A 25,851-nucleotide genomic window follows, 5' to 3' on the forward strand; every position below is an offset into this window, starting at 1 on the left:
TAACAGTCTAAATAAAATGTAAAAAGAAAAAGAAACAGAGAAGAATTAAAAAAAATAAAACGAAAAGTCTATCAAATTTAAATATCAAGTGTTCGCATTAAGACACACATCCGGTGTTGACTACGACTATCAACGAAATATGTCAGTTGAAACCGGTAGCTGGAATTTATATCGCGTGCATCTTGTACTTACACACGTTGGAACGTTATATTATACGTTCGAAGCAAGCATAGGATGTCGTGCATAACACGGACTAAATGTAAATACTAAGAAATCCAGATCCAGTGAAATACACAGTTGAATACATACGATCGACAATGGAAGATAAAACACAATCGAATAGTGTGTCTGATATGGCGAAGGATACCGTCTTATAGAAAATTCGTTTGATTCGAAAACTGATGAGAATTTTTGTGTACATAATACAAAAGGGCTATAAAAGGTTTATCTGTTAATATATTTGTGAGATACGTTTATATGATCGATTCTAAATACCAAAACAAATATAAATAAAGTTGATATACAAAAACGTCGGTTAAAGCTTATTTATTAAGTTATAAGCAATTGAAGTTTGCCATAGACGAAGACAGAGAATGAGACCGCTCTGTCTTCGTTATACTAGTGACGTGACGTTCTGCTTCTATCTCGCTTCATCTAACGCGAACTTAAATCGCTTATAACTCGATAAATAAGCCTCGACCAAACATTTTTTTAAATATCAACTTTTGTATTTATTTCGTGTAGAATCGATCTTCTAAAATATTCTACAAATATATTACAAACATCTTGTATAATCCATTATGTTATTACAACACATACTTTCATTAAAATAAATAAAATTTTTTAGATTAAGTAAATTTCCTTACGAGAAAATTTTTTGATCCTTGTTTGCACATCGATGATATATATAACACGAGAATCAAACGTTTAATTTCACGTTTTAAATATTTCTTTTAATTATCGATATTATTGCCTGACGCTTGGCTTTTCCTATGTTGTGAGAGAAACAACAAGATTAGTCGACTCTGTTCGAGGAACCTTGTTCAATAGATCACACGTATAAATAGAATCATCGGGTTAAAACGCGATTCGTTCTTATTTTCTCTCTTTGCCTTTCTTCTCGTCCCGTTTAATAATCGAGTTAATCGAACGAATTAACGATCCACGAATCGATCTATTGTTAGACACACGTGGAGAAAACGGTGGCCACGCAATGATATCGGCCAACTGTTGCTTTTAATACCTGATCAGATGCCAATGTAACGCGCACGGTTACCCGGTGGTTTTCTACGAAAATTTATCGACACTTTTTTCTCGAAATCGAATCGATCGCGATCCAAAACGTTCTACAGCTGATTCGAAAATTACACATATGTATACTATGTTGCTCGTCACGCAAATACGTACACTATAGCTTATACGAGACACGCGTATACTATATATTTTGATATGTATGTTTTTTAATTACGAACGCATCAAATTGGATCTGCAATTAATTTAATTTTTTTAATAAAAATATCACGTCATCGCGTTAAAATTAATTTATGATATTATCTTATAATGAGAAAATTTATTAACTATCTGCACATACAGTGGCAGTATATAAATTATAATTACAAAATTTAATATATATATATATATATGTGTGTATTTATGTTTTTATATTATTGCTACTGTACATAACAATATATAAATTCTAATTATATTTCTCTGCCAAAATTAAATTTATCATTAACAAATCATCGATGAATAATTTATCATATATAAAACTGATGAATCATTTTAATTCTAACGTAACTACGTATCACCAATATATTGCAATATATAATCAAATTATATAAGTTAATATAATAAAATTATAACATGTGAATCATGTATTTAATTTTACCTAAGTATCATTGGTACATTACAGCAGATAATGAATTTATAATAAAATTATAATTAAATTTTAATTCCGATTTATTAATTTCGTGAAATAACGAATAATAAATAATAAATCTTTCTCTCATTCATTGTTAACATCTCGTGGCATATGTTCCACACTGAATTCTCATTTGAAATTTTTTCCATTAAACTATAAGTTACGATGATGATTTATTAGAATAAAAATTTTCCTTTTTTCCCATAACGCATCTTCTTATGATTTTTGCAAATCATATTTACAATATATATTGTAAGGAAATTTGATTATATTTCAATAATTTAAATACGTATAAAAGATCCATAAAATCGATCCAGCAGCACAATATGTTAATTTGCAAGCTTTGATAAAATTCAAATAATAGATACAAGTAGAAGAAAGTTTTCAGATGCTCATGAATAGTGTATTTCGAACGGGAACCTCGAAATAACATGGAAGGCTTCGTGGAATCGCGTGGACGAAATAGGAAAATTCCTGTGAAATTCTCGATTCGCGGTGCAAAAGTGGAACGCGTGGGTTCTTCGGATAGTCGAGGCACGTTCCAACGAATGGAACGAGAAAGGGAAGAAGAAAAAAATAAGCGCGTGGAAAAGCTCGATCGAAGATGTTATCGTTCGAATTTTCCTCGAAACGTATCGCGTTGATGAGAAATTAAATTTGATCTCTTTTTATTCAAACGAATCCTGGGAACATTATACAGGATTATCAATCATTAATGCATTTATTTTATTATTTAAATATTTATGAACTTCAATTGTTAGTCAATATCAAACGTATATTTGAATAAATATACAATATTCTATTGAAAAATTATGAGACAAAAAAAAAAAAAATTGAAAAAAATGTGACTTGATAAGATATAATAATACAATAATAGAATTGCTTTCTTTTCTTGCAAACTTTATACCTTCTTTTTTCTTTCTTTATTTCTTCAATTTATTTTTACCATTTTATGTAATACACGAAACAACGTGCAAGCATTTTTTATCTACATGTGCACTTAAAATTGTACACATGTATATAATAAGAATCTTTAAAATAGAGATAAAATAATATTACACGTTTCCTTTAACTCATTTATAACTCGAAAACCAATGATATGTAAAACCAATCATATGTTTATGCATGTAGGAAATTTTTATTTTTTTTTATTTTCTTCTAAACTATCTATAACTTGAAAAACTAAGATATATGTTTTTTTTTTTTTTTTTAATTTATTTTAGTGTGATTAGTAGATTGTAAACTATAGTCATGCGTTTATGAATCATTCTATAGAATCTGCAGAACAAATTTAGAGTTTTGTGGGCGTAGGCAAGTTGTCGGCACGTTTTAACTCTTTGAACAGACTACATAAATAACATTGTATTCTTGCCTTACTAGGAAGTAATAAATAGAAGCAGATCCAAAATATCATTCGTTTATTATTCGAGGCTTCTATTATTAACGAAACAAGTATTATGCATTCCTTGGTAGAACTCGTCCACGTTATTCCTCGATTAATGAAACGGAGAAATGCCAAGAATATATCGATATCTCGTGACGTCTATATTACAGGACTAGAAACTTCGAAATTACATTGAATTTAATTTAAATTTCCGCTATTCTAGCACAATTTCCTTGATTTAAACCCATATGATTATTTTCTCTCTTTCAAAAATTTAAAAGTTATCCCAAGAATTTTAGAACATTTTAGAACAAGAGGCAATATCCAGAGGATTGTAACCGACTAATTGAAAGTAATTTCAAGTAGAAAAAATACCGAGAACAACGCCTCCGCCAAAGAAAGCTATTTCGAAGAAAATAATAAACTTTTTAGAAGAGGAAATATCAAGATTTTTATGCAACACCAATCTCGTGATTACTTTTTTGAAGAATGCATTCGTGGCATTCTTCGAATTTTATATTTATTCCAAAGTATCAACGATAACAGAACGATAACAAAAGAATCAAAACTTAGCGAAATCTTATTGAATGATACGATTCATTTTAGAAGACTATTAATCCACGTCTATGAGATATGTTTCATTCACGAGCGACGAGCGTAAAATCCAAGTTTGAACGAGTTTCAGACGCACATCCGGTGATTTCCTCTTTTCACGAGGAACTAAATAATTTAGCGGATGTACACGAGTTTCTTCGTGGCGAATGTAAACGTCTAATTCATCGTGTCGTAAAACGCGTCGTTCACCAGAGCGAGAAGTCAACGCGCGTTCAACCGGTTCAACACATTTGTTTCGTGATAATTATTTATCTGCTCATTAAATTTTAACCATTTACGTTCTTGAGTATAACGAAGTTATCATATGGAGAGAGAGAGAGAGAGAAAGAGAGAAAGAATAAAAGAAAAATGAAGAGTTTTTTCTTTTTTTTTTTTCTTTTTTTAGAAATGAATTGTACGGCGTCATCGTTGAGCATGAAAACGAAGTTTACAAAAAAAAAAAAAAAAAAAATAAAGCGAGAACGCACACGAAACACTTTGGAAGAACTTTCGTTCTCGCGTAAAACAAGCGTCTCTTATAAACCGGAGAGTAATTACACCACGGGTCTGGTTGAAAAAGTAATTTTAACGAGCCGTAAACCTGTATAGACACGCGATCGTTATTATATGGTGAATTAAAAAATTCAATGTGTGAGCCACGCTAAATATAGACATCGTTCTTCTCCTCAGTTATGACATTATGTCCCACGAATATAGTATTCGCGGGTCTATGAACAGTATGTAAATGATAAATAAATCAACGTATCACGATTGTTATCGCTAAACTTTTTCTTTTTAACACGATAGTTGAGTTGACACGAGTTAACAGAATTCCGAAAGTTTCTTTCCTTTTCAAAGAACGATCGTAAAGAATATAATTTTATGCGAATAAAAAAAAATAAAGATGCAAATATACTTGAGAATAAAATTTTTCTAAAAGTTTCTAAAAGAAAATATTCGAGAATATTTTTTGCAACTTGGAAATAAAAAGTTACACGGAATATTCGGGCGAAAAATATTCTCGAATATTAATCTTAAAACATAATTATTTATATATATTTAAGATAAAGGGAAAAATCGACATACCTGGTCGAATGATCGACGAAGGATCCACCGTCGAGGAGTCTGAGCTTGGCGAACAGCACTGCGTTCACAAATGGCACCGCGGTGAGCTCCTCGAGGTCCACCTCCACTGAGAATTTGTACTTCTTCTTCTTCATCATGAAGGCCATCTCACTAAGACCAAGACACTTCACTTTGACCGCGACTCGCTTACTCGTGGATAAAATGGGACCGGAGAACGTCCGCGATTCTCCAGCTTCTTACTTGAAAATCCTCGATGATTTCTTCGAGCGGAGAACGTGGTACACGGTACACGGGGCACGCGAGCAAAGCGGAAATTGTGCACTAAATGCGATCATTTAACGTGGCTCTTTCGCAGACAGCAACTAGCCGGCTACTATTTTCACTAATTACGTTTACTCTTTACCAAAATATCTCTTAACGTTTTCTATTCTGCTACAAAAAAAGGCAGTTCCACGTTCCTCCTCTTTTTCTCCCGTTTCTCCCCTTCTCTTTCTTATTAAATCGTAGTGTCGTCAAACGATTCGTTTTTCTTTTATATATAATATAATATATATATATATATATTTTTATTCGTAGATTCGTTTTAAAGCTTGGTCAATTTCGAGCGACGAAGCTGAACACTTGAAGCCGGCTGGGCGGATCTTGTTCGAAGCTTCAGCGACATCCCTGCTGCTCACTCTGTCTCGCTTTCTCACACGGACGTGACCTTCTACGATCCTTATTCGATGCCGACGCTCAGAAACGGCAATTATTCGTGCACGCCATCCTCGTCGTCGAGACTGCAAATTAAACAAAATTAGTATCTTATTGTTATTTATTATTGAGTATCTTATTGATAACAAAAACTAGGAGGAATCGTAGCCGGACGTTTCACCCACGACTATTACACCCGTATACGTAACACGTGTTCGTTTAACGATATTGACGGGGATAATTCGAGAGCCATGGATCTGGAAACTTTTATGACGGAACTATAAAAAAGGACAGTCTGGTCTGTTGTTTGCTTCTGGAATTCTTTGAGAATAGACACGTGCTTGGTTAATGTCGATTCTGATTTTCAAAGTCGTTATGTATAGTTCAGGTTATTTAACGTTTAACGCCTCGAATGTTGATGAAAATTATATAACGAAATCCTTGCTGTAATTATGACAATTTTTTTAAGAAAATTTAATATTGAAATGATGTTAAATATTCATGCATATTAATCGGAGAAAAGTTGTATACAAAAGTTATAATTAGAATGCGAATTTTTATGCAAATATAAAATATATTCCAAGTTATCTAACATATATATATATTCACAAAGTATATTAAATTATTAAATTACACTTGTAAAATAATTTTATTACGTATATTTACTTATCATAATTTGTTCTATGATATACATAAAAACAATTTTTCCAAAGTCATAAATTGGTATTTAAATTACATGATTAAATTTGCTTCAATGTCACACCACACTATTTTCTAAAGTATTATTAATTATTACACCATTTTTTTTTTATTTTTCTGTTCTTTTCTATCACGATATTTAAATATTGAATCAACTGTATCTTCTTATTACGAAAGATCTATTTATTATACATATCGATATCTATTTCGCTCGATATACAATAAATCATTCGCGTGCAAAATATGCAAAACACACGTAATACGAAAAATACATATTTGCACAAAAATCCGCAATCTAATCATAACCTAAGCGACATATTTACCAACGACATCGGCGACAAACGACCTATCGGTAAAAGAGCGAACTAACAGGAGCGAAAAGCAACATCGAACAAATACATAGTAGCGTTCGCGGGTGAACGTTCGCGAACGAATGTCACTGAACCTTTATCGACATTTTCAATAGGCACGTTCACGCGACTTCGAAACCTATAGTAGATTCGACGGACGGCCAGTCGTCGACGTTGGACGTTAGACATTGCTCTGCACAACGGCAATTGTTTTGAAAACGCTAATTGCGGCTGGGAACGCGAGCAAGCGAAAATGAACTCGTTCTTCCTGGAGTCGAGTTACAAGCTGCGAAGTAGGTGACCGCAGCCCTCCAGTTGCTCGAGGCGAGAGACCGAGCTCCTGCATTGCTACGAATAATTAACAGCCCTCGATGACTCTTTCGTCAATCGTTCCGACCATTCACACTGCACACACTGCACACGTATGCACTACTATATTATAAAAAAAGTAAAAACGTTATGACATTATCGTACATTTGAAGATAAAACTATACAAAATTAAAGAAATTATATAAAGAATAATTACTCTTGATTATATTTAATAATAAACTCATAAAATTGTGATAATTGAAATTGTATTGTTTATATTTTGAATTTTTTAATTATTCTCGGATATATTTTTGCAAATGGACATTCTTTCGAGAGTGATTCAAAGCAATCCAAAAGTAATTTTCATCATCGATGCTTATTTAACAAAGCAATCGAATTAACAAAAAAATCGAAAGCAATTCTTGAGAATTTTATTTTTAAATCTATTTGTATCCTTAAAAAAATGAATTATTGTTTAAAATGAACATTTTTGTTTATTTTATTTCTATTTTATATTCAAATTATATTTTAATTTTATTTTTTATAAAAACTCGTTTGATACGTTAGTATAAATTTAAAATGTAAAAATCTAATCTTCTCAAATTAAAATTACAGTCACTTTTATTATTTTTAAGCTTTAAAGCTTTTAATTATTTGTCAATCTATAAATCAAAGCAATAAATTTCTTAGATACGCGCTTCTCAAAGATAATTAATTGAACTATAATTTATTATGATAAATATGTATAGATAATTCAAAGATAAGTGATTACTTTGAAAATAGTGCTTTCAAGAAATGTTATATGCTGTAAAAACTTACGAACATGGAAACTCATTGAACTGTCTAAGTAATAATTGATTCGAGAGAAACAATAACAACTATGAGTGAATAAAACTTTATACGCAGACTCATAGTTCGTTAATGAAGAGTGAAAAGCAAGTTTAACACGATTTATCGAAATCAAATTTCCGTGAAACAAGTAACCTTGAACAGATTGAAAATGAAAATATAGGATTTATATGTAGCAAACATATTAAAATAAGTTATTTATATACTTAAAAAAAAGGTGCGATTTTAATTTAGAATGATAAGATAAAAACTGCGTGTAGTTTTGAAATCTCAAACTTCTAGAATCTCCTTTCTTTGATTGTTTGTGCCTTCTTGTTATCATTATAATAAATAGGCTTCCACGTAACTGTGGCGAAATACCTTGATTGTTGTTTAATGAAAGATAAAAAATAATTTTTAACTTATCGATGCGTCATCGATAAAAAAAAGAACAATTAATGTTTCTTAGATTATAAATTATTCTCTAATAATCACAAAAATCTATATTCTTGTTTGTTTATCGTAATAATTTTCATTGTGATTTAAATCTAATTCTACTAAATAAAAAAATATAATAAAAATATTCGCTTCTAATTCATTATATCATTAAATTGAAAAAAATGAAATTTATCCGATAATATAAAATATAAAAAAAAAGAATTAGATTTTCTGTTATAAATACTGTAGTAATAAATACAAACTATAAAAAATAGATCTCATACTTGAAGAATCTAGCATGAATTCAATATTTGATTGTCTATCTGCAAATATTTTACCGAATAAAATTCTGTAGAATACTTTCTAATTATGATAATGCAATATGATTCTAGATATTATGAATTACTGAATCGTTTAATTTCATAATCATATGCAATTGCTATTACTATTATGAATATATAATTATCGAAAGCGAAAAAGAATTCATGAATCTTCTCGAAATCTAATTCACACGTTATTTGACCTACCTGTCTGATTTTCCATATGCATTAAAAATTAAAAGCATTAAAAACACGGTTACTAGTATTTCCACTAATTTATTTAAACAAATTGTCTGTCACGTGAGACTCACTAATAAATTCCGTTTATAATAAGAAGTACACACATGATTAAGAATACTCGACAAATGTGTTCTGTCCCGAATAACCTTGCAATGAGTATGCGAAAAAAAGCGCGAAACAAACGATAATCGTGTACATCGTACGGAAATGATTTCGGCTACTTTCAGGTCTAAAATGAAAAACGGTTAGAAACACTATAAATAATCGAAATGATATTTTCGAATTAACATTGCCTTTTCTAAAGATAAAATTAAACGAAAATAAATAAACGATATATTATTTTCGCCTATTACTATAATAAACCAAGTTAAGAGTTAACTACTATTTTTAAATTTGGCAATACATAATTTGTAATAAGACTCAGAAGTATTCCATCATCTGTCAAATAATATCTAAGATAGAACATAACGTTGTAATGTATATAGTTCGTATTTTTTCAATACAAACAACTATACTAAAGTGATCTACTGAATATTGTCACATTTCTTCAATATATTCACAAATTTTGAAATACTCTTAATGTACACTTTATTGAAAGAAGAAACGAGAGACAATTCGATACTTCACAGAAATCGTCTCATGATGGCAGGTGCAGAACAGTTTCTGTCTTTATAACCTCTCTTTTCATCTCGCCGATGACGACCTAATAAATTTACAGATTTTTCTTATGGATCTATTCAATTCTACAATATACAGAAACAAAAAAGATTCTGATATTAATGAAAGATAAACCGCGAAATTACAATGATATGCGACGCCCGTTCCAGAAAAGAAGCAAAAAAAAAAAAGTCATTAGCTCTGAATTGTACTCACTTGTCTTCGACTTATTCCTGTTTTTATTGATTTTAGCCGACTTCGCACATTCTTACACTTTTCATGATTACAAATTCACTCCTCGAAAAACCACGAAATTACGAGTCTCAATACGAGAACCCGATAATTTTACAGACAAAAAATTTTCCTCACATCCGACGGAACGGAGGTCGTCTGTGAACTGACGCGTCTTGACTCCAGTTTGTTCACCAGTGTTATAGCACCACCTATCGTTAACTATATAAACTATATTCATGCGAATATTCTATTGGTCCTAAGATTAATTCACTATAAGCAAGATATTTTTCCTGATTGGTTATATCTAAATATCCAAAAGAATTTCCGGTACACTTTTGCATTATTCTGTCACTAACAACGAATAACTTCCGTTTTTTCGATAATAACGAATAATATTCTCTCCAATTAGAATAAACATTTAGAAAGAAAACTATTTGATTTCTAAATTTAAGTATTATACAATGTTATAAATTAATAATATTAATTATGTTAGAAATTAATATTAAAAACATTATTTTTATATGAAAAAATTCTTTAAATTTATAACTTTTATATTATTTAAATAATAAAATATTATATATATATATAATAACGATAAATCGTATAACAACAAATATTTGAATACAATTATATTAAATTTTATATATTATATATTTATTTAACTTATTTATTTAAATAAGATGAAATTATATATTTAATTAAAAATATTTTAATTATATATAAAAAAAGAAACTATATAAATTATGCGATTTATAACGTTTAGTAATTTTTATGAGCATACTTCTTTTTATTATTAAATTATTTTTATTATTATTATATTTTAATATGCTCGTAAATAAAATAATTATAATAAAAAATTTTATATTTATATTTATTGGATTTATATTTGTATAAAATTTTTCAAAATACATAAAAATTTATTGATGCAATAAAAAATATAAACGTTCTGTTTATGATTACATAACATAAAAAAATAGATGTAATTAAAAAAGATGTAATCTTAATCTACACAAGCAGAAAGCAACTAAAGTTGGTTCGAAGTTGTTGCGCGCTTTAAGATGATTTGCTCGTAATTCATTGTAACAAAGCAGACTTCCGGGGCCTTAGTACTCGAATGGCTGACGCCAAGGTTGTCTTTTCTGTCAAATGAAATTATTTCTGACGCGAGTGAAATCATGTAAATGTTCATCAATACTATTGAAAAATTATTTAAACGTAATACATCGATGCGTGGATTGTGGAATTGGGGTGTGTCCATAGTTTTAATCAACAATAACGCAAGAAGAGGCACCGGTGTCTCTTCAAATTTTGGATCCATCGAGAGGGTAATCCCTATTCTTTGCTAGGGGTACGAATAAAAGCAAACAACTAAAAGTGTTCACCAGCGAAAATCAAGGAATAAGTCCGCTTAAGAATGCAATTCAGATGATCCGAAATACTTGACAGCCAAATCGACATTATGAATTCGAGTTAGTGTGCTTTTAATGATGTCGTATCGAACTTTATATGCGCGAAGCTTGTTTTGCTTTTCTATCTTGATTTAGTGAATTATTTTGTTTGTATTCAATTGAATTGTGTTAATAAATTGAAATAGACGCTTGATTATTAGAGAATTCTGTTACAAGTATAAATTCTTTTTACCCACTTCGATTGTTTGCATTGAATTTATCGTTGAAATGATATTCCCTGGTTATAGAAAAAATAAAAATTGAATTAAATGCATTTGAGAAAGATAGTGAATAAAGTGCAATCATATGTGAGAAATATATTCTTTTGCTTGTTTCATTTCATTCTATAAATAGAATGCATATTGTATATCTTCTATATACAGTAAATGTGCAATTAGTTTTATCTCTAAATTTATTATGTAGTTGTGATCACAATTAAATTCATATATTTTTGTGTTTTGTTTTTAATCTTCATATAACTATTAAATTTTAAAATATATACATGCATATATCATACATACATACATGTATATCAATTATATATATATGTATATATTTTATATATACATATATATATATATATATATATATCAAATTTTTATATAAAAATACAAGAATATAAGAATACACTGAGTAAAAATTATCCTAATTCCTTATATTATTCTTCATCATGACAAAATAATAATATTATGTATTATATTATAGACATAGTTATGGAGGATAGTATGAGTGTTAAATCAATGGAATCAGTGGCAACAAGTGATGAATATGAATTTGTAAATGACAGAGGTAATGGAAAACATCAACAAGCATTGATTGAACAACCAATGCTAAAAATTGCCAATAACGGCAATTTCGAAGATCTACAAAATAATCTTCGTGAGGTTTGTATATATTTATATTATTTATGAATAACAAATATTAATCTATGTTTTTTTTCTACTGTATATTAATTATTATCTGTTTAATAAAAACTAGGTATTAACAGAAGATTCAAAGATGGAAAGTAATGAATATAAAATTGTAAGCAGTGCACAAACTCAACCAAAATCTAAAAAAGTAGGCCAAAGTAAGTTTTATGATGTAAGTTCTTGTATGGTTGCATCTGAAAAGCAAGATATCATGAAACCAGAAGATTATATTGATGAAGGTACAAATTATTATTTCTATATGTTAAGTATAAAAAATATTTTATATATCTTCTATTATATAATTTATTGTATTTTAGAAATAAATTCCTTGGCTCATGTTCAACAAGAATGCACTATTTTTAATGGTGTAACTTATTTGGGATCAGCAACAATAAATGCACCAAAATCAGAATGTGAAATACAACGTAATATGAATATATTAAATGCAGAACAATCTCTTAATTTGGGAATTAAAGTATCTGTTTCTGTGCCTAGTAGTTCTCAAGGCTCTGTTGTGTAAGTATAAGTATAATTAAAAAAAATTATACTGAATTTTTCATTTTATATTATTTCATTTTATATTATATATATATATATATAAATATCATATGTTATATTCATCTGATAGATTATATGATGCTGCTACTCAACAACCAATGGCACATTATGAAGTACAACGAATTTTGTTTTATGCACGTGGTGAAAGTATTGGTCCATGTGCAGCGTGTTTTGCTTTTACATGGTCACATGGAGATACATTGGAATCTGCAATTTATCAGTGCCATGTTTTTCGATGTGACATACCAGAAGCAGTACGTTTAATCTTTATAAAATAACATTATATAATCATAATAATAAGTCAAAATATATTAATCTTATTATTCATTACAGGTAGGACAAGTTTCTGCTTGCTTTTCCAAAGCTTTTCATAGAATACCACGATCAATGACTAGTTCTTTAACAGGAAGTGATTTCAATGGTTTTAATATTGGAACTGAAAAGACTAATTCTCGGGTATTTATTTTCGAAGTAACAATGGAAATAAAAGAAGAAGATGGCAAAGGAGGTTTCAGTATAGTTCCTAAGGACAGAAATTGCTTTAAACTTCGAAGTAATGTAGCTAAACAAGTGTGTTTAAGTATTCAGCAAGTTTCTAGCAAAGAAGGAGGAATTACTCTTGAAGTTGAAAGATGTTTTGGAGTTCTTGTTAGTCCTGGTCGCAATGTTAAACATAGTGATATGCGCTTACTGGAAATGGTAAAATTAAATATATAAAAATTAAATATTCAAAATTTAATTATATGTTTACTCTTCCAGTAATAAAATTAAATTATTGTTTAGCAAGTCAATGCTGGTCCATTAATTCAAGACAAACAATGTTATAACATATTTGGACATTGGGATCCTGCAGATCCAGCCTTAGAAACTCTTAATATTGAAACTCCAAGAGAAGAAAAAATTTATATGACAGTTGCTGTTGATTTAGTAATACGTGGTATTCGAGAACCTGTTAGATTTATAATAGAAACATTAGTTAAAGTATTTCCACAAAATGAAAGATTTTGGTATTTTAATAAACGAAATCTTGTACAACAATTTTATCTTAATTCGAAAGAAGTACGATATTATTTAAAATATTGATTTTTTTAATTAATTTTTTAATCATCTCAGTATAAACTTTATAAACATATACTATTATTTTTAGATAATATCTGGAGATGGAACAGAAGTTCACTATGAAGTACAAAGTATAGAAACTTCAGGAGAATTAGACAGAAACAGATTAAATCTTGCTCTTAATTTAGCATCACTGATAAGATCTCCTTCTTTAACTAGTATTGACACACTTACACCCAAAGAAGAAATAGATTCAGGTTTAAAAAAAATTTGTATTTTATTTAAAAGAAAAAAATAAGAAATATATTGATTATGCCTTTATATTAATAGATGGTGATGAACCAATGTTAAGTGGTACAGGTGAAGTATCAAAAGATTGTTCTGCTGATGAATTAGCTAATTGGGCAGAAGTACTTGACAGTTGGCAAATAAATGAACAGCGTCCAAAACTTCTTATAAAACTTACAAAACAAGGTATTCCTGAAGCTTTACGCGGTGAAGTTTGGCAACGTTTAAGTAATTGCGATAATTCACAAGAAATGATGGATAGATATAGGACTTTAATTACTAAGGTATGTAAAAGTAATATTGTGAAAAATTGTATTTCATATTGTATCCATAGGAAATTGCATTATTTGTATTGTATTATATTGCATTTAATACAATCTATAGGAAAGCAGTTGTGAGAGTGTTATTTTAAGAGATATTAATAGAACATTTCCTGCCCATGACTTTTTCAAAGAAACAGGTGGTTTAGGACAAGATTCTTTGTACAGAATAAGTAAAGCATATGCAGTGTATGATGAAGAAGTAGGATATTGTCAAGGACTCAGTTTTTTAGTTGCTAGTTTATTGCTTCACGTAAGTAGTTGACATAAAATGATTAATATTTATAAGAAATATATTTATTTGTATGATGGTAATTTATTATGGTATGTAATGACAAAAAAAAACATTAGGTATTTTTTGTAGATGCCGGAAGAACAAGCTTTTTGTGTTCTGGTTAAGTTAATGTATGATTATGGTCTAAGAGATTTATATAAGGATAGATTTGATAATCTTCATATGAGATTTTATCAGCTTAATAGATTAATAGAGGTTTGTAATACATGATACTAAATTAAATGGGATTATATAATATTTCTTACTTGCAATTATTACTAATTTTTTAGGATCAGCTGCCAGAATTATATAAACATTTTTGCGATCGCGGTGTAGAAACACATATGTTCGCTGCACAATGGTTTTTAACTCTGTTCACAGCTAGATTTCCATTATATCTTGTTTTCCATATTTTGGATGTATTCCTTTTACAAGGACTTGATACATTATTCCAAGTTGCTCTTGCATTATTAATGGTAAATATCTTTAATTTATAAAATATTATAGAATAAAATATACTATAAAATTTGTAAAACATATGACTAATGTTTTCATTTATATTTATATAGTTGTGCAAAAAGGAATTACTCCAATTAGATTTTGAAAGTATATTAAAATACTTTAGAGTGCATTTGCCTAAACGTTGTCGAAACGAAGAAATATCGCGTTACGTTATGAAGTTAGCTTGTTCTGTTACTTTGAAGAAATTGAAGAAATATGAAGCGGAATTTATGACATTAAAAGGTAATTTCATATTTTATGTTTAAATTACGTAAATACTGAATCGTATTGATACATCTAAAAATGATGTAAAATATAATATTGTTTTGTGCGCATGTACAGTCTGCATAAAACTTTTTGTTATATCGAAGCTTTATATGTTCGGCTTCGTTGCCATATTTTAGAATTCAGGTGTAAAAATTAATTATTATGATATTTAAATACGCACTACATTGACTATAATGAAGTATAAAATAAGTAAAAATCAAAATAATATATGTTTTTACTAGTCATAACTTTTAAGAAAAATGGCAGCATTCTATTGGCTGTTAAATGAACAAAAATATATGTCACATTATATATCACACTAATTTCTTTTTTTATATAAAATAATATTTATGTTTGCATGACATAATTTCATGCTTATTATACCAAAGCATAAACTATGTCCACTTATAGTACATTTAGTTTTTTAACAAAACTCAATAAATAATAAATAAAATGTTTATAAAAATATTTGATATATACAATGTAACTCAAATTTTTGAAAAAATATAAAATGAACAAATCATGAATGCTATAAAATTCTTAATATTGTGCGGAACGATAAGAATTATATAGCAAAATACTATATAAAAGAATTATATAGCAATATTAAAAAAAAAAAAATGAAATGATCAATGGAGAATTTTAAGATTTTTTTTTATAAACAAGTATTTATAATATATGTCGTATTTTTAAATAGATTTTTTTATTTTTGCATATTAATTTACTGAATTTTGTATAATTCATTGAACATATTATTTATCAAATTTAATGAGTCGCAAGCTGTGTACATGTGCTGATAAAACATGAATTAAAAGATAATTATGCACAATGAAATTTCAACCAGTTGATGAATCATGAAATATATATATATATATATACATGTATAAATATGTTTTGTCTTTCTTTATTATTTGATGTTATATTTTTCAAATAAACAATATTAATAAAAACATTATCTTTTATAATTAATTTTTTCAAATTCATTGAACTGGCTGAAATATTATAACTATTATATTATAGTGCAAGATAAATATTTTTTGTTATATTATGTTTAATGAAGCACAAATTATTAGCATTAATTGTTATAGACAAAAATATTGTCTATAATATTGTCTAAAAATTGTATTTATTTTTTCATTGAATTATTTATGTTATAATATCTGAAAGCTTTTATAATTTCGTGTTGTTTATAATAATATTTCTTCGTGCTTATTCAGCCATACTGCTTTGTATACTGTCTTGTGTATGAATTTTTATAAAAGATTATTTATTTTTTCATACCAGAAATAAATCGTCCATTTAGAATAGCGTTTTTAATTTTGTCAATTCACCTATGTACACCCTGTTCCTTACACTTTTAGTTTCATTTGTCGATTCAATCGAAATTGCATGAAATATATTATAATTGTGAAAATATAAATTTATAACTTTTTAATTTTTTGTATTTAATACAATTCAATAAAATTTCTAGAAAATTGAAAAGAGATTATATATTCTAAAAAAATTTTTATCCAATTTTTTTACAATATTATAATATAATATTCAAAAAACATTAGCAAGAGTTTGTATACAAAGTTGTTAAGGCTTATAAGAATTAATAAATATAGAAATGTATTATTGAAATTAATTATTATTACAGCAGATATAAATTATATTCTTTGATTAATAAAATAATATTATATAAAATAATATTAAGATCCTAAAAAATTAAATTATTTTTGATGTATTAAAAATATTTTTATATCTTTCCATCTGCTATTTTTGTTAATTTATTTTATATATATTAAAGTTTTAAATATTATATTTATACATTTAAATATAAACTATATACAAGTAAGAAACATTTACAGTTATGTTAATAATTCAAAATTAGTTGTGATATGGACAAAAAATATAGTAGAACATTGATATCTGTAAGATATGATATCTGTGCTTTTGTAAAATATTATATGTTGACCAATTACATTGAAATCATTTAGTTTCAGTATTTCACTGTTGGAATCATGAGTCATAATATAATTGCATTGATAGAGAGTAAGATCATATTTATAAGTTTCTTATATAATAATAATTAAAAATATTTTTCTCCATTTTAGAAAATTAATAAAATCATGTAAATATTTTAATGATAAAATATAAAAAATGTATTTTATCTTTTATTATATTTTAATTATTATAAAAAATTTGAAACATGTATATTTTAATATATAATACTTTTATATTTATATTATACAGAAGCACAAGAAAATGCCGATGAATATAGTAATGAAGTGGAACAATTACGAGGTACAGTAGCGCGGAATGAAGAAGAAAAACAGAGATTAGAAGCTGAATTGGTTCAAGTTAAAGAAATGTTGCAACGAGAAGTAGCAAGAGCAGATGCGGAGAGTCGACGAAGTAATATTATTATTGCCGAATATAAGCAGGTAAATATATATATTATGTTTATTATATAATTTAATTAATTTTATTAATGTTTATTTGGATACAATATTTATTTCAGATTTGTCAACGTTTAGAAGATGATTATAATGCTGCAAAGACGACACTTAGTGAATTACGAGTAAATAAAAAATATTATTTTTATTAAATTTTTATGACATTTATTATATTATAATAACATTTTATAATGAAATTTATTTATAGTCCAAAGTTTCAAAATGTGAAAAGTGTAAAAATTGCATAATGGATTCATCCAATATATTGGCAGATATTGCACATCCTTTAGAGAATCGAATAGATCCTATGTTACATAGAGTACAAGAAAGAGTACGAGAATTAGAATTGGAATTGGCTCAAACAAAACTGGCTCATGTCGAAGCGGAATGTAGAAATCAAGTACATAAGCATATTATTTATAATTTTAGTTATTTCTTAGAATTAAATTCACGAAACTACGAAATTAATATGTATTATAGGATTTAACCCATCAGTTACATGCAACCGCTTCCGAACTTCAAGCAGCAAGAAATAGCTGGCCATGGCTTAGTAAGACATTATCAAGCATAAAAGAAGCGGCAAATAAAAGAGAAGTAATAACTCCTTCATTAATGAAAGATTTGAGACGAGACAGTGCACCTGGAGGTGAAATGCATCACTTGATACATTCCCGTAATCGTGAGACTCGAGATAATCTCAAAGAAATTGTGTGATTCAGTAAGTATTAGAATTGAGGTATAATAAAGTAACGATAGAAAAAAAGAGAGAGAAAATTAATTATAATATAACTTTAGACATTTATTAAAATAAAATTTTTTTAAGTAGGCGAAGTTTTGGAAGAAGAGTTCATATTACATGGAGAAGATCTATTTCAAATACAAATTCGAATACATAATGTACGTCCATAATTACATGTAGTATTCTACTTGATCTGTTTATCATACTCAGTATATTTTACATCAGATTCTTCACGTACTATTAATCGCGTGCTTTTAGCGTGAGCAGCTTTATCCTACATCTTTGATATTAATCTTGAGATATTTCTTGTTATATTTGTTAATTATTTTAGTATACTCATTTTTCAACTTAGTTTATAAATTTTCATTATTTGAAATTTAATTTCTATATCTTAATAAGGAATTTTACATGAAATTAAAATCTTATATTAAGTGATAAAGCATGCCTGGAGATGCAAAAAAAATTTACAATAGATGTTAGCGATAAGTTCACTACGTTTTCTATGAAACTAGTCTAAGATATGGAAAATAGAAATACTATAGAATTTACTGTATATAAATAGCACTCTCAGGCTACTAACAAATATAACGGACTGTAGAAATCAGAAATTCTACATTTAGTAAGTTGAATCATGTGAAGCAGATAATATATCTGCAATTTCATTTACTTTTTGTACGTATTTATTATCGTGACATTCCAAAATCATACATGTGCGTTTTTTTATTAAAATTTTATTTTAACCGAAACATCAAGAGTTCTTGATTAAAAAATATCTATGACATCTATTAACATATGCGCTTTCACAATTAACTTTAAAACGCAACGAGTAAAATAGATGAAAAGAAATATTTAACATAATATAATTTTTATATATAATTCATTTCAATTGATAAATGCAAAATAATATTGCAAAATTTTTTATGATATTAATAGTTGGACAACATAACATAACAGTTAAAGTAGATATGATATTTTATTTTTGCAATATAAAATATTTTTCATTTATGTTATTTTCTTTCTTTTCTTTTAAATAGTTTGATTATATAAGTTGACGTTTAAAGATATATTTATTTACTATTTGCGCTTTTTTTTTTTTTTACAAAGTCTATACATGTTAGACCTAAGGCCATAAATTATGTTAAGGCACTATTTGAAGTTAGGATTTAATCAGATGTTTAATAAAAATTTATGTTACAATAAGATGGAATAATAAATATTTAAAAATGTTTGTGAAAAAATAATTTAAATTGTAAATCTAGCTTTGTAATTAGTGCCATTTATTTGATGAATTGATTATAATTTATTTTGTATCTTTTACTGAATTTTTATCAGTAATTAATATCGTGCCATTATCTTGCATCGTAAGATTTACGGAAGAGATTGGTAACGATTTTTTCTTGTTTTTTTTTTTAAATTGATGATAATTTAATTTAATTTAATTTTTATTAAAGTAAAGTTATTAAAATAAACATACAAAGCAAAATTTATAATCATTAGAAATTCATACAATAGCTAATAATCCTGCATCTTATATGAAATAAAAAATATACTTTTTGTAAATATCACACAAAAACTATATATATATATATAAAAATATATAAATATAGATAACCTACTAACAAGTCATGTAAAAATTTAAGTTACTACATATGTATCACAGTACACCTTGTAATGTCATTCCACTATTACTGAAATAAAGAAAGATATCATCTGTCTATTTCATAAGTGTTTTGTGATATTAATAATTTATACCAAATAATGGTTATTATTAAATAATTAATATATTGATAAAAACTATTTGTTTAGAAAATATATTTTATTTATTCAAAATGGAAATGAAATGATATGCCATTTCAATCTTAGGTAGATTTCAATATATAATAGAAAACATTATAAATTAACAAAGCATTTTATTATATAGATGCATATAGAAAAAAAACATAACATAGTCATAAATTTTTCTAAACCATACATAGGTAAAATAGCGCATCACAAATTCTATTTACTTAAACGATATGACGAGAAAGTCTTGAAAATTGTAAGAAAATATATATCTTTTTTAAATTCGATATTCTTATTGTTTCAAATAGTAATAAGCAAATCTTATTAATATAATTACATATAGATATATTAATACTGAAATACTATATTATATTTATATTTAAAGAATTACTATATTATATTTAAAGAATATTAACTCTTTAATATGGGATGAAAACACGATCATCTTATAAAAAAAATAGTAGAATAAGAAAAACTAAATTAAAAAAAAATTCATTTTTTATTTACAAAAAAAAAGGTATTTTTTTTTTTTTTTTTTGAAAAACTCATTGAAAATTTTTTATGATTTTATAATACTTCAGAATATCCACATATTAGTTTACATTTATAAACATATCCCAAAACTAGCTTATTAATTATTAAAAAAAAAAAACTTATAATAAGATAAGAATATTCAAAAATAATTACCTTCAAAATTATAAATATCTTCAGACTTTTAAGCATATTGTGATATGTCAAATCATTTACATTTATTTCAATGGTATCACGTGTCACCTGTAATCCATTGTTCACTTCCACTATCGCTGTTAGAAGCATTTTCATTATCATTTTCAATATTTAGCGCATTTTCATTTATATTATCTCTCATTTCATTATTTTCTAAATCACTATTTTCTTCTGAAGTACTGTCAAAACCTTCATCGCGTTCTATATTTATGTATCTTGCATCATCATCTATTTACATAAAAGTCATTACATATCAATTCATTTTTATTTATATTGGAAATATAATACAAAAATATGAATACAAACAAATAATTACCTGCTATTCTGTTTGCAAATCTTAATTCTCTATCTCTCATGTGTATTTCAACATCAATTGGATTAGCCATATTAAGTATTCTTAATAACCATATAGGAAAATCATTCTCTACAGCATAAATATCATTCTCGTTTTCAATATCATTTTCAAGTACTTCAATTAAGGGTTGCAAATCTTCCAAATCATTTAATTCTGCAGCTATCATATTATTGCCTTCATCATCTCTATTATTATTTGCAAGATCACCATTTTCAACTTCAATCACTTCAAGCATTCCGACTTCTGGTGCTTCTGCTATACTTGCCGATTCGGATTCGGATATATGATCTTGCGCAATACTTGGTAAATCATATTCTGGTGTCATATCTTGAGCAGAAGCGGAATTTGGATATCCGGAATCTATTATTTCAGGAGACCAACTTTTTGGAGGTGTTTCTACAATTTCTGGAGAAGAAGATTTTAATTCAATGTTTTCTATTACTTCCACGATATTTATATTCTTATATTTTGATTCGAGATTTTTTACATTACATTCAGATTGTTCTTCACTTTTTAATACTGATATAAATTGAATGCTTCTTTCATCTTCAATATGAAGAGTAGATACTAAAGGAATATTTTCTAAACTAGTAATATCTTTGGCATGATTAGAAGATACTTCAGTATTATTTACATTTTTAATATTTTTTAAGTCATGATCATTATGTAATTCAGTCCTTCCATCATTGTTATAAATATCTATTTGCGACTCAGATTTAATCATTAATTGATTTTTTAATGAAAACTTTGTATCACAATTTATTGATTGTATGTTATTTGTATTTAGTATAGGAAGCTCTTTTTGTTCTTTTACTATATTTTCTGTAATACAAGAATCTGGCCACTTATTTTGATCAAGTGCTATAGAATTTAATGATAAAGATGTCCTTTTTTTACTATTGTTATTACTCATAAAATTTGTTTCAAGTAATTCTTCTGTTATTTGTATATCGTTATTTAATGTAGAAGCTATTGTCAATGCATCACTATCAATAAATATATTTTGATTAGAATTATTTGTTAACTGGTTTTTATTTTTTATTTTTTCATCAATTTGATGCATAAGAGATGTATCTTTATTATAGTTTTCTTTTAATGCATTTGAATAACTATCTGACATAGTAAATATATTTATATTTTTATTACTTTGTGAAAGTATTTTATTATTCTCTGATAAATTATTACTACTATCATTAGTTAATTGAGATTTCTGTGTAATATTTGAACTAGAATCATTTTTTTGTTCATCATAATCAAGAGATCTTTGCTTTTTTTTCATGTTATTCATTTTAATCTCAATTTTTGGTGAACTTGTAAATTGTGGTCGATTTTCTATTAAAGCATTACTAGTAACAACTACATTGTTTGATTCATCTTCTAGTTTAGAATTACTTTTTGAGATCTTACTATTGTATCTATCATTTTGCACTTCACTTTGGTTAAAATAATTTGTACTTGTATTTGTGTTATTATCTATATTGTATTCAATATCAGAATCTTCATTTTCTTTATATGATGTATTTAAATATTTATTATGCAAATGATCATCACAATTATATTCTAATGATTTGTTGTGTTTGATATTATTTGTGTCTTGTGCATCTATTGACATATTTACCTGTTCAAAAGAATTATTTAACATCCAATGATTACTCATACTTTGATTATACATACTATCGTTTTTTAAATCCATTTTGATAGCGTGTAAAAGATATGGTTCGGGTGAAGTAGATGCTCGCGAAACGGACATATATACCGGAATATCTAATGTACGATTGAGTTTTTGTGCTGTACTTGACGTGGGATCATTCTGTGCATCTGATACTATATAAAAAAATGAGTCTTCTTTCACATCTTCAAATTTTGTTAAAGAACTTGTTAAAGAATTAGGTAATTCTGTTGATTCATTTAAACGTAATTCATTTAAACGTGGATTGGCATTATAAAACGAGTTGTTAAAATTATCTATGTTAGATATTGCATTTAAATTTTCTTCATCGCTAATTTCATTTTCTCTTTCAAAAATTTCGGTATTTCTTGTCGTTTCAGATTCGTTATTTAATAAAACATTTTCTTCATCAAAGAGATAGGTATTGTTATTAGGAATAGAATTATTTTGTGGAATAACAATACTTTCCTCATTCCAATTTTCATTGCTCCATATATCTGAAGATTCTTGTCTCAAAAATCTATTACAATTTATAGGTGGTCCAGCTTCTCTAGGCCAGTCTTCATCTGAATAAAGATCAGAATGGTCATTAAATTGCGCTATTTCGCTTAATACTGCACTATCATCAGAAAATGTTGAAATTGGTGGTACTAGTACAACTGGTCCAGATTCATGATTTTCAATTGTCCAACCACCATCTTCTAAAATTGTTTGCAATGTATTTGTAGAAATATGAAATGACTTTAACATATTTATTAATACATTTAATGGAACTTCTTCCTCCATATCTTCATTTTGATAAGATAGATATCTAATATAATATGCAGCTTCATCAAGAATTTTTTCCTCATCTGAACGATTATCTATTCGAAATGGATATTCATATTTAACTATAGTTTTAAATAAATTTTCAATACCAATATTACAAAATTCTTTTTCACTAATACGATGAAAAACAGCCATTTGAGTACAACATCCTAGATGTTCTGAACCTTCTGGACCTTTACAAATTCCATCAAAAGTTACAGAATAGTCAGGATATCTTAAAACAATATTATCAGCCCTATTAATGTAAATATATATTAATATATCATATTGTATATTATATATTATATAATAAAACTAGATTACAATTAATTTCAATTAAAAAGAAAATTATATATTTTTACCAATTTTGAAATTGTTCTCTAGTCCATTCGAATTTATGATCAGGATGTCTGAACCCAGAAAAATTTGGAAATAGTACATTAAAATCTGCATTTGGCGTTGTTATTACTGCCAATTTTGGTTTAATATATCCAAAAATATTATAAGGTACGTCCAACAAGATATCTGAATGTAAATGTTCAATCCTGAAGTATCAAAATATTTATTATCATCATGAAAATAATGAGACTTCTCTATTAAAAACATTATACTTAAAAATAATTAACTATGTTTAATAATAACCCACAATTCTATGCAGATCACAGCATCAGTATTTTCTAATTTCTTGTCATTGTGAATAACACTACCCTCACATATTTCAACTACAAGAGGTGTAGTCCTTGTATGCAAATATTCAGATACTAAGGGAGCACCTTTACTTTTAGAAGCTTCTAAAAGTGATCTATCAACATCCACACATAATATTTCTTCTATACCAGCTCTATTTTTTAGGTAAACCAAAAAATCAAGTTCTGCACATCCAAAATCAACAATCTATAAACAAAAAGAAAGAATACAATTATTTTATCATTAGAAGACAAAATTAATTTGATAAAAAATAATTTAATAATAAAATTTATTAATAAAAAGAGTAAATTTATTTAATAATCATTAACTAATATAAACCGAATATATATTTTATAAAAAAAATCTATGCATTTATAATATAAAATAAAAAAGCATTATACCTTGCGTAATTTCCCATGATATTTATCAATTACATCAGCTACAGCAATGTATCTTTGTAAATATGCTGGTGGAAAAAATTTAATAGATTTTTCTTCAAATTCCTGAGGTGCAGATGGATCTATCATTTTATAATCTCTTTCAGAAATCTTGAATTGTATATCCGTGTTAATCGTATCATCGTTTATGGTTTTTTGCTTTTTATTTCCGTAATTTTGATATACAAACTTGCTAAAAAAATAAAGAACGTGAAATAGTACAATGATCATGTCAATAACGAAAATCAATGGCAATTTTATCACTATCAAATTTTATTAATGCATCCCAGTTCACTTTCCGTTGTGCGTACTGTCAGCCATATTGTTTTGTTTTGAAGGCGGTTTATCTATCCTAAAAATAGATATTTGATTGGTTAGAATTATTTAAAAGGCGCCAATACTGAAATAAAAAATATTCAGAATAAATTAAACTTTACTTTCAATTCATCATGGAATTAAAAAAAGAAAAAATATGAAAAAAATATAAAATCATAAATTAATCATAAAAAAAAATCAAAGCATTCTGTACTCGTAGAATTTAGTATCATTATAAAAATTATATTCAGTTTATTTTTTTAAAGTGATAAAATCAGTTATGAAAAAAGTCTTATTAAATTAAAAAAATTTTTAAAGTTACTTGTCTTCTATTTATTTTTTATTTTGATAAAAGAAATTTTTTTTCAAAATAATTGTAATTTCTTAATTTCCCCAATTTTCATTGTTTTTTTTTTTTTTTTTTAAATTTCATCATTAAAAAATGAAATTAGTTGAATAAATTTGAAAAAAATACTTTATTGTTTTTTATTTGTTTATTCTTGACATTCACGTGTAT

The 25,851-nt window shown here is 26.8% G+C and overlaps 3 protein-coding genes across 5 annotated transcripts in view; 1 reads left to right on the forward strand and 2 right to left on the reverse strand.

Annotated features, from left to right (window-relative positions):
* Window positions 1-9,914, reverse strand: part of LOC122716411 (protein FAM102B) — a 71,488-nt gene extending 61,574 nt beyond the window's left edge. For all 3 annotated transcript variants that reach the window (XM_043939452.1, XM_043939451.1, XM_043939449.1), the window contains exons 1-2: window positions 9,736-9,914; window positions 4,986-5,764 (exon numbers count right to left, since the gene is read on the reverse strand). In XM_043939452.1, coding sequence (XP_043795387.1) covers window positions 4,986-5,131 — 146 coding nt within the window. In that variant the 5' untranslated portion in view covers window positions 5,132-5,764; window positions 9,736-9,914. The remainder of the gene's footprint in view (window positions 1-4,985; window positions 5,765-9,735) is intronic.
* An 896-nt stretch (window positions 9,915-10,810) lies between these two features.
* Window positions 10,811-20,278, forward strand: LOC122716399 (rab GTPase-activating protein 1-like). Its single transcript, XM_043939424.1, has 18 exons — window positions 10,811-11,222; window positions 11,907-12,085; window positions 12,180-12,351; window positions 12,430-12,628; window positions 12,741-12,924; window positions 13,004-13,369; window positions 13,454-13,729; window positions 13,818-13,986; window positions 14,060-14,301; window positions 14,402-14,590; window positions 14,702-14,827; window positions 14,902-15,087; window positions 15,181-15,355; window positions 17,615-17,805; window positions 17,883-17,942; window positions 18,026-18,217; window positions 18,298-18,535; window positions 18,641-20,278. Exons 1-17 carry the CDS (start codon window positions 11,213-11,215, stop codon window positions 18,529-18,531), a joined length of 3,150 nt encoding a protein of 1,049 aa, XP_043795359.1. The 5' UTR covers window positions 10,811-11,212; the 3' UTR covers window positions 18,532-18,535; window positions 18,641-20,278.
* A 640-nt stretch (window positions 20,279-20,918) lies between these two features.
* On the reverse strand, window positions 20,919-25,314 carry LOC122716397 (putative uncharacterized protein DDB_G0282133). Its single transcript, XM_043939422.1, has 5 exons — window positions 24,984-25,314; window positions 24,542-24,789; window positions 24,258-24,440; window positions 21,381-24,151; window positions 20,919-21,292 (listed from the first exon to the last, which is right to left on the reverse strand). The coding sequence occupies exons 1-5, from the start codon at window positions 25,248-25,250 to the stop codon at window positions 21,102-21,104; spliced, it is 3,660 nt and encodes a 1,219-aa protein (XP_043795357.1). The 5' UTR covers window positions 25,251-25,314; the 3' UTR covers window positions 20,919-21,101.
* Between the last annotated feature and the right edge of the window lie 537 nt (window positions 25,315-25,851).

This window comes from Apis laboriosa, unplaced genomic scaffold (genome assembly GCF_014066325.1).
Source record: "Apis laboriosa isolate Shangri-la unplaced genomic scaffold, ASM1406632v1 scaffold45_cov149, whole genome shotgun sequence".
In the NCBI taxonomy this organism is placed as follows: Eukaryota; Metazoa; Arthropoda; class Insecta; order Hymenoptera; family Apidae; genus Apis; species Apis laboriosa.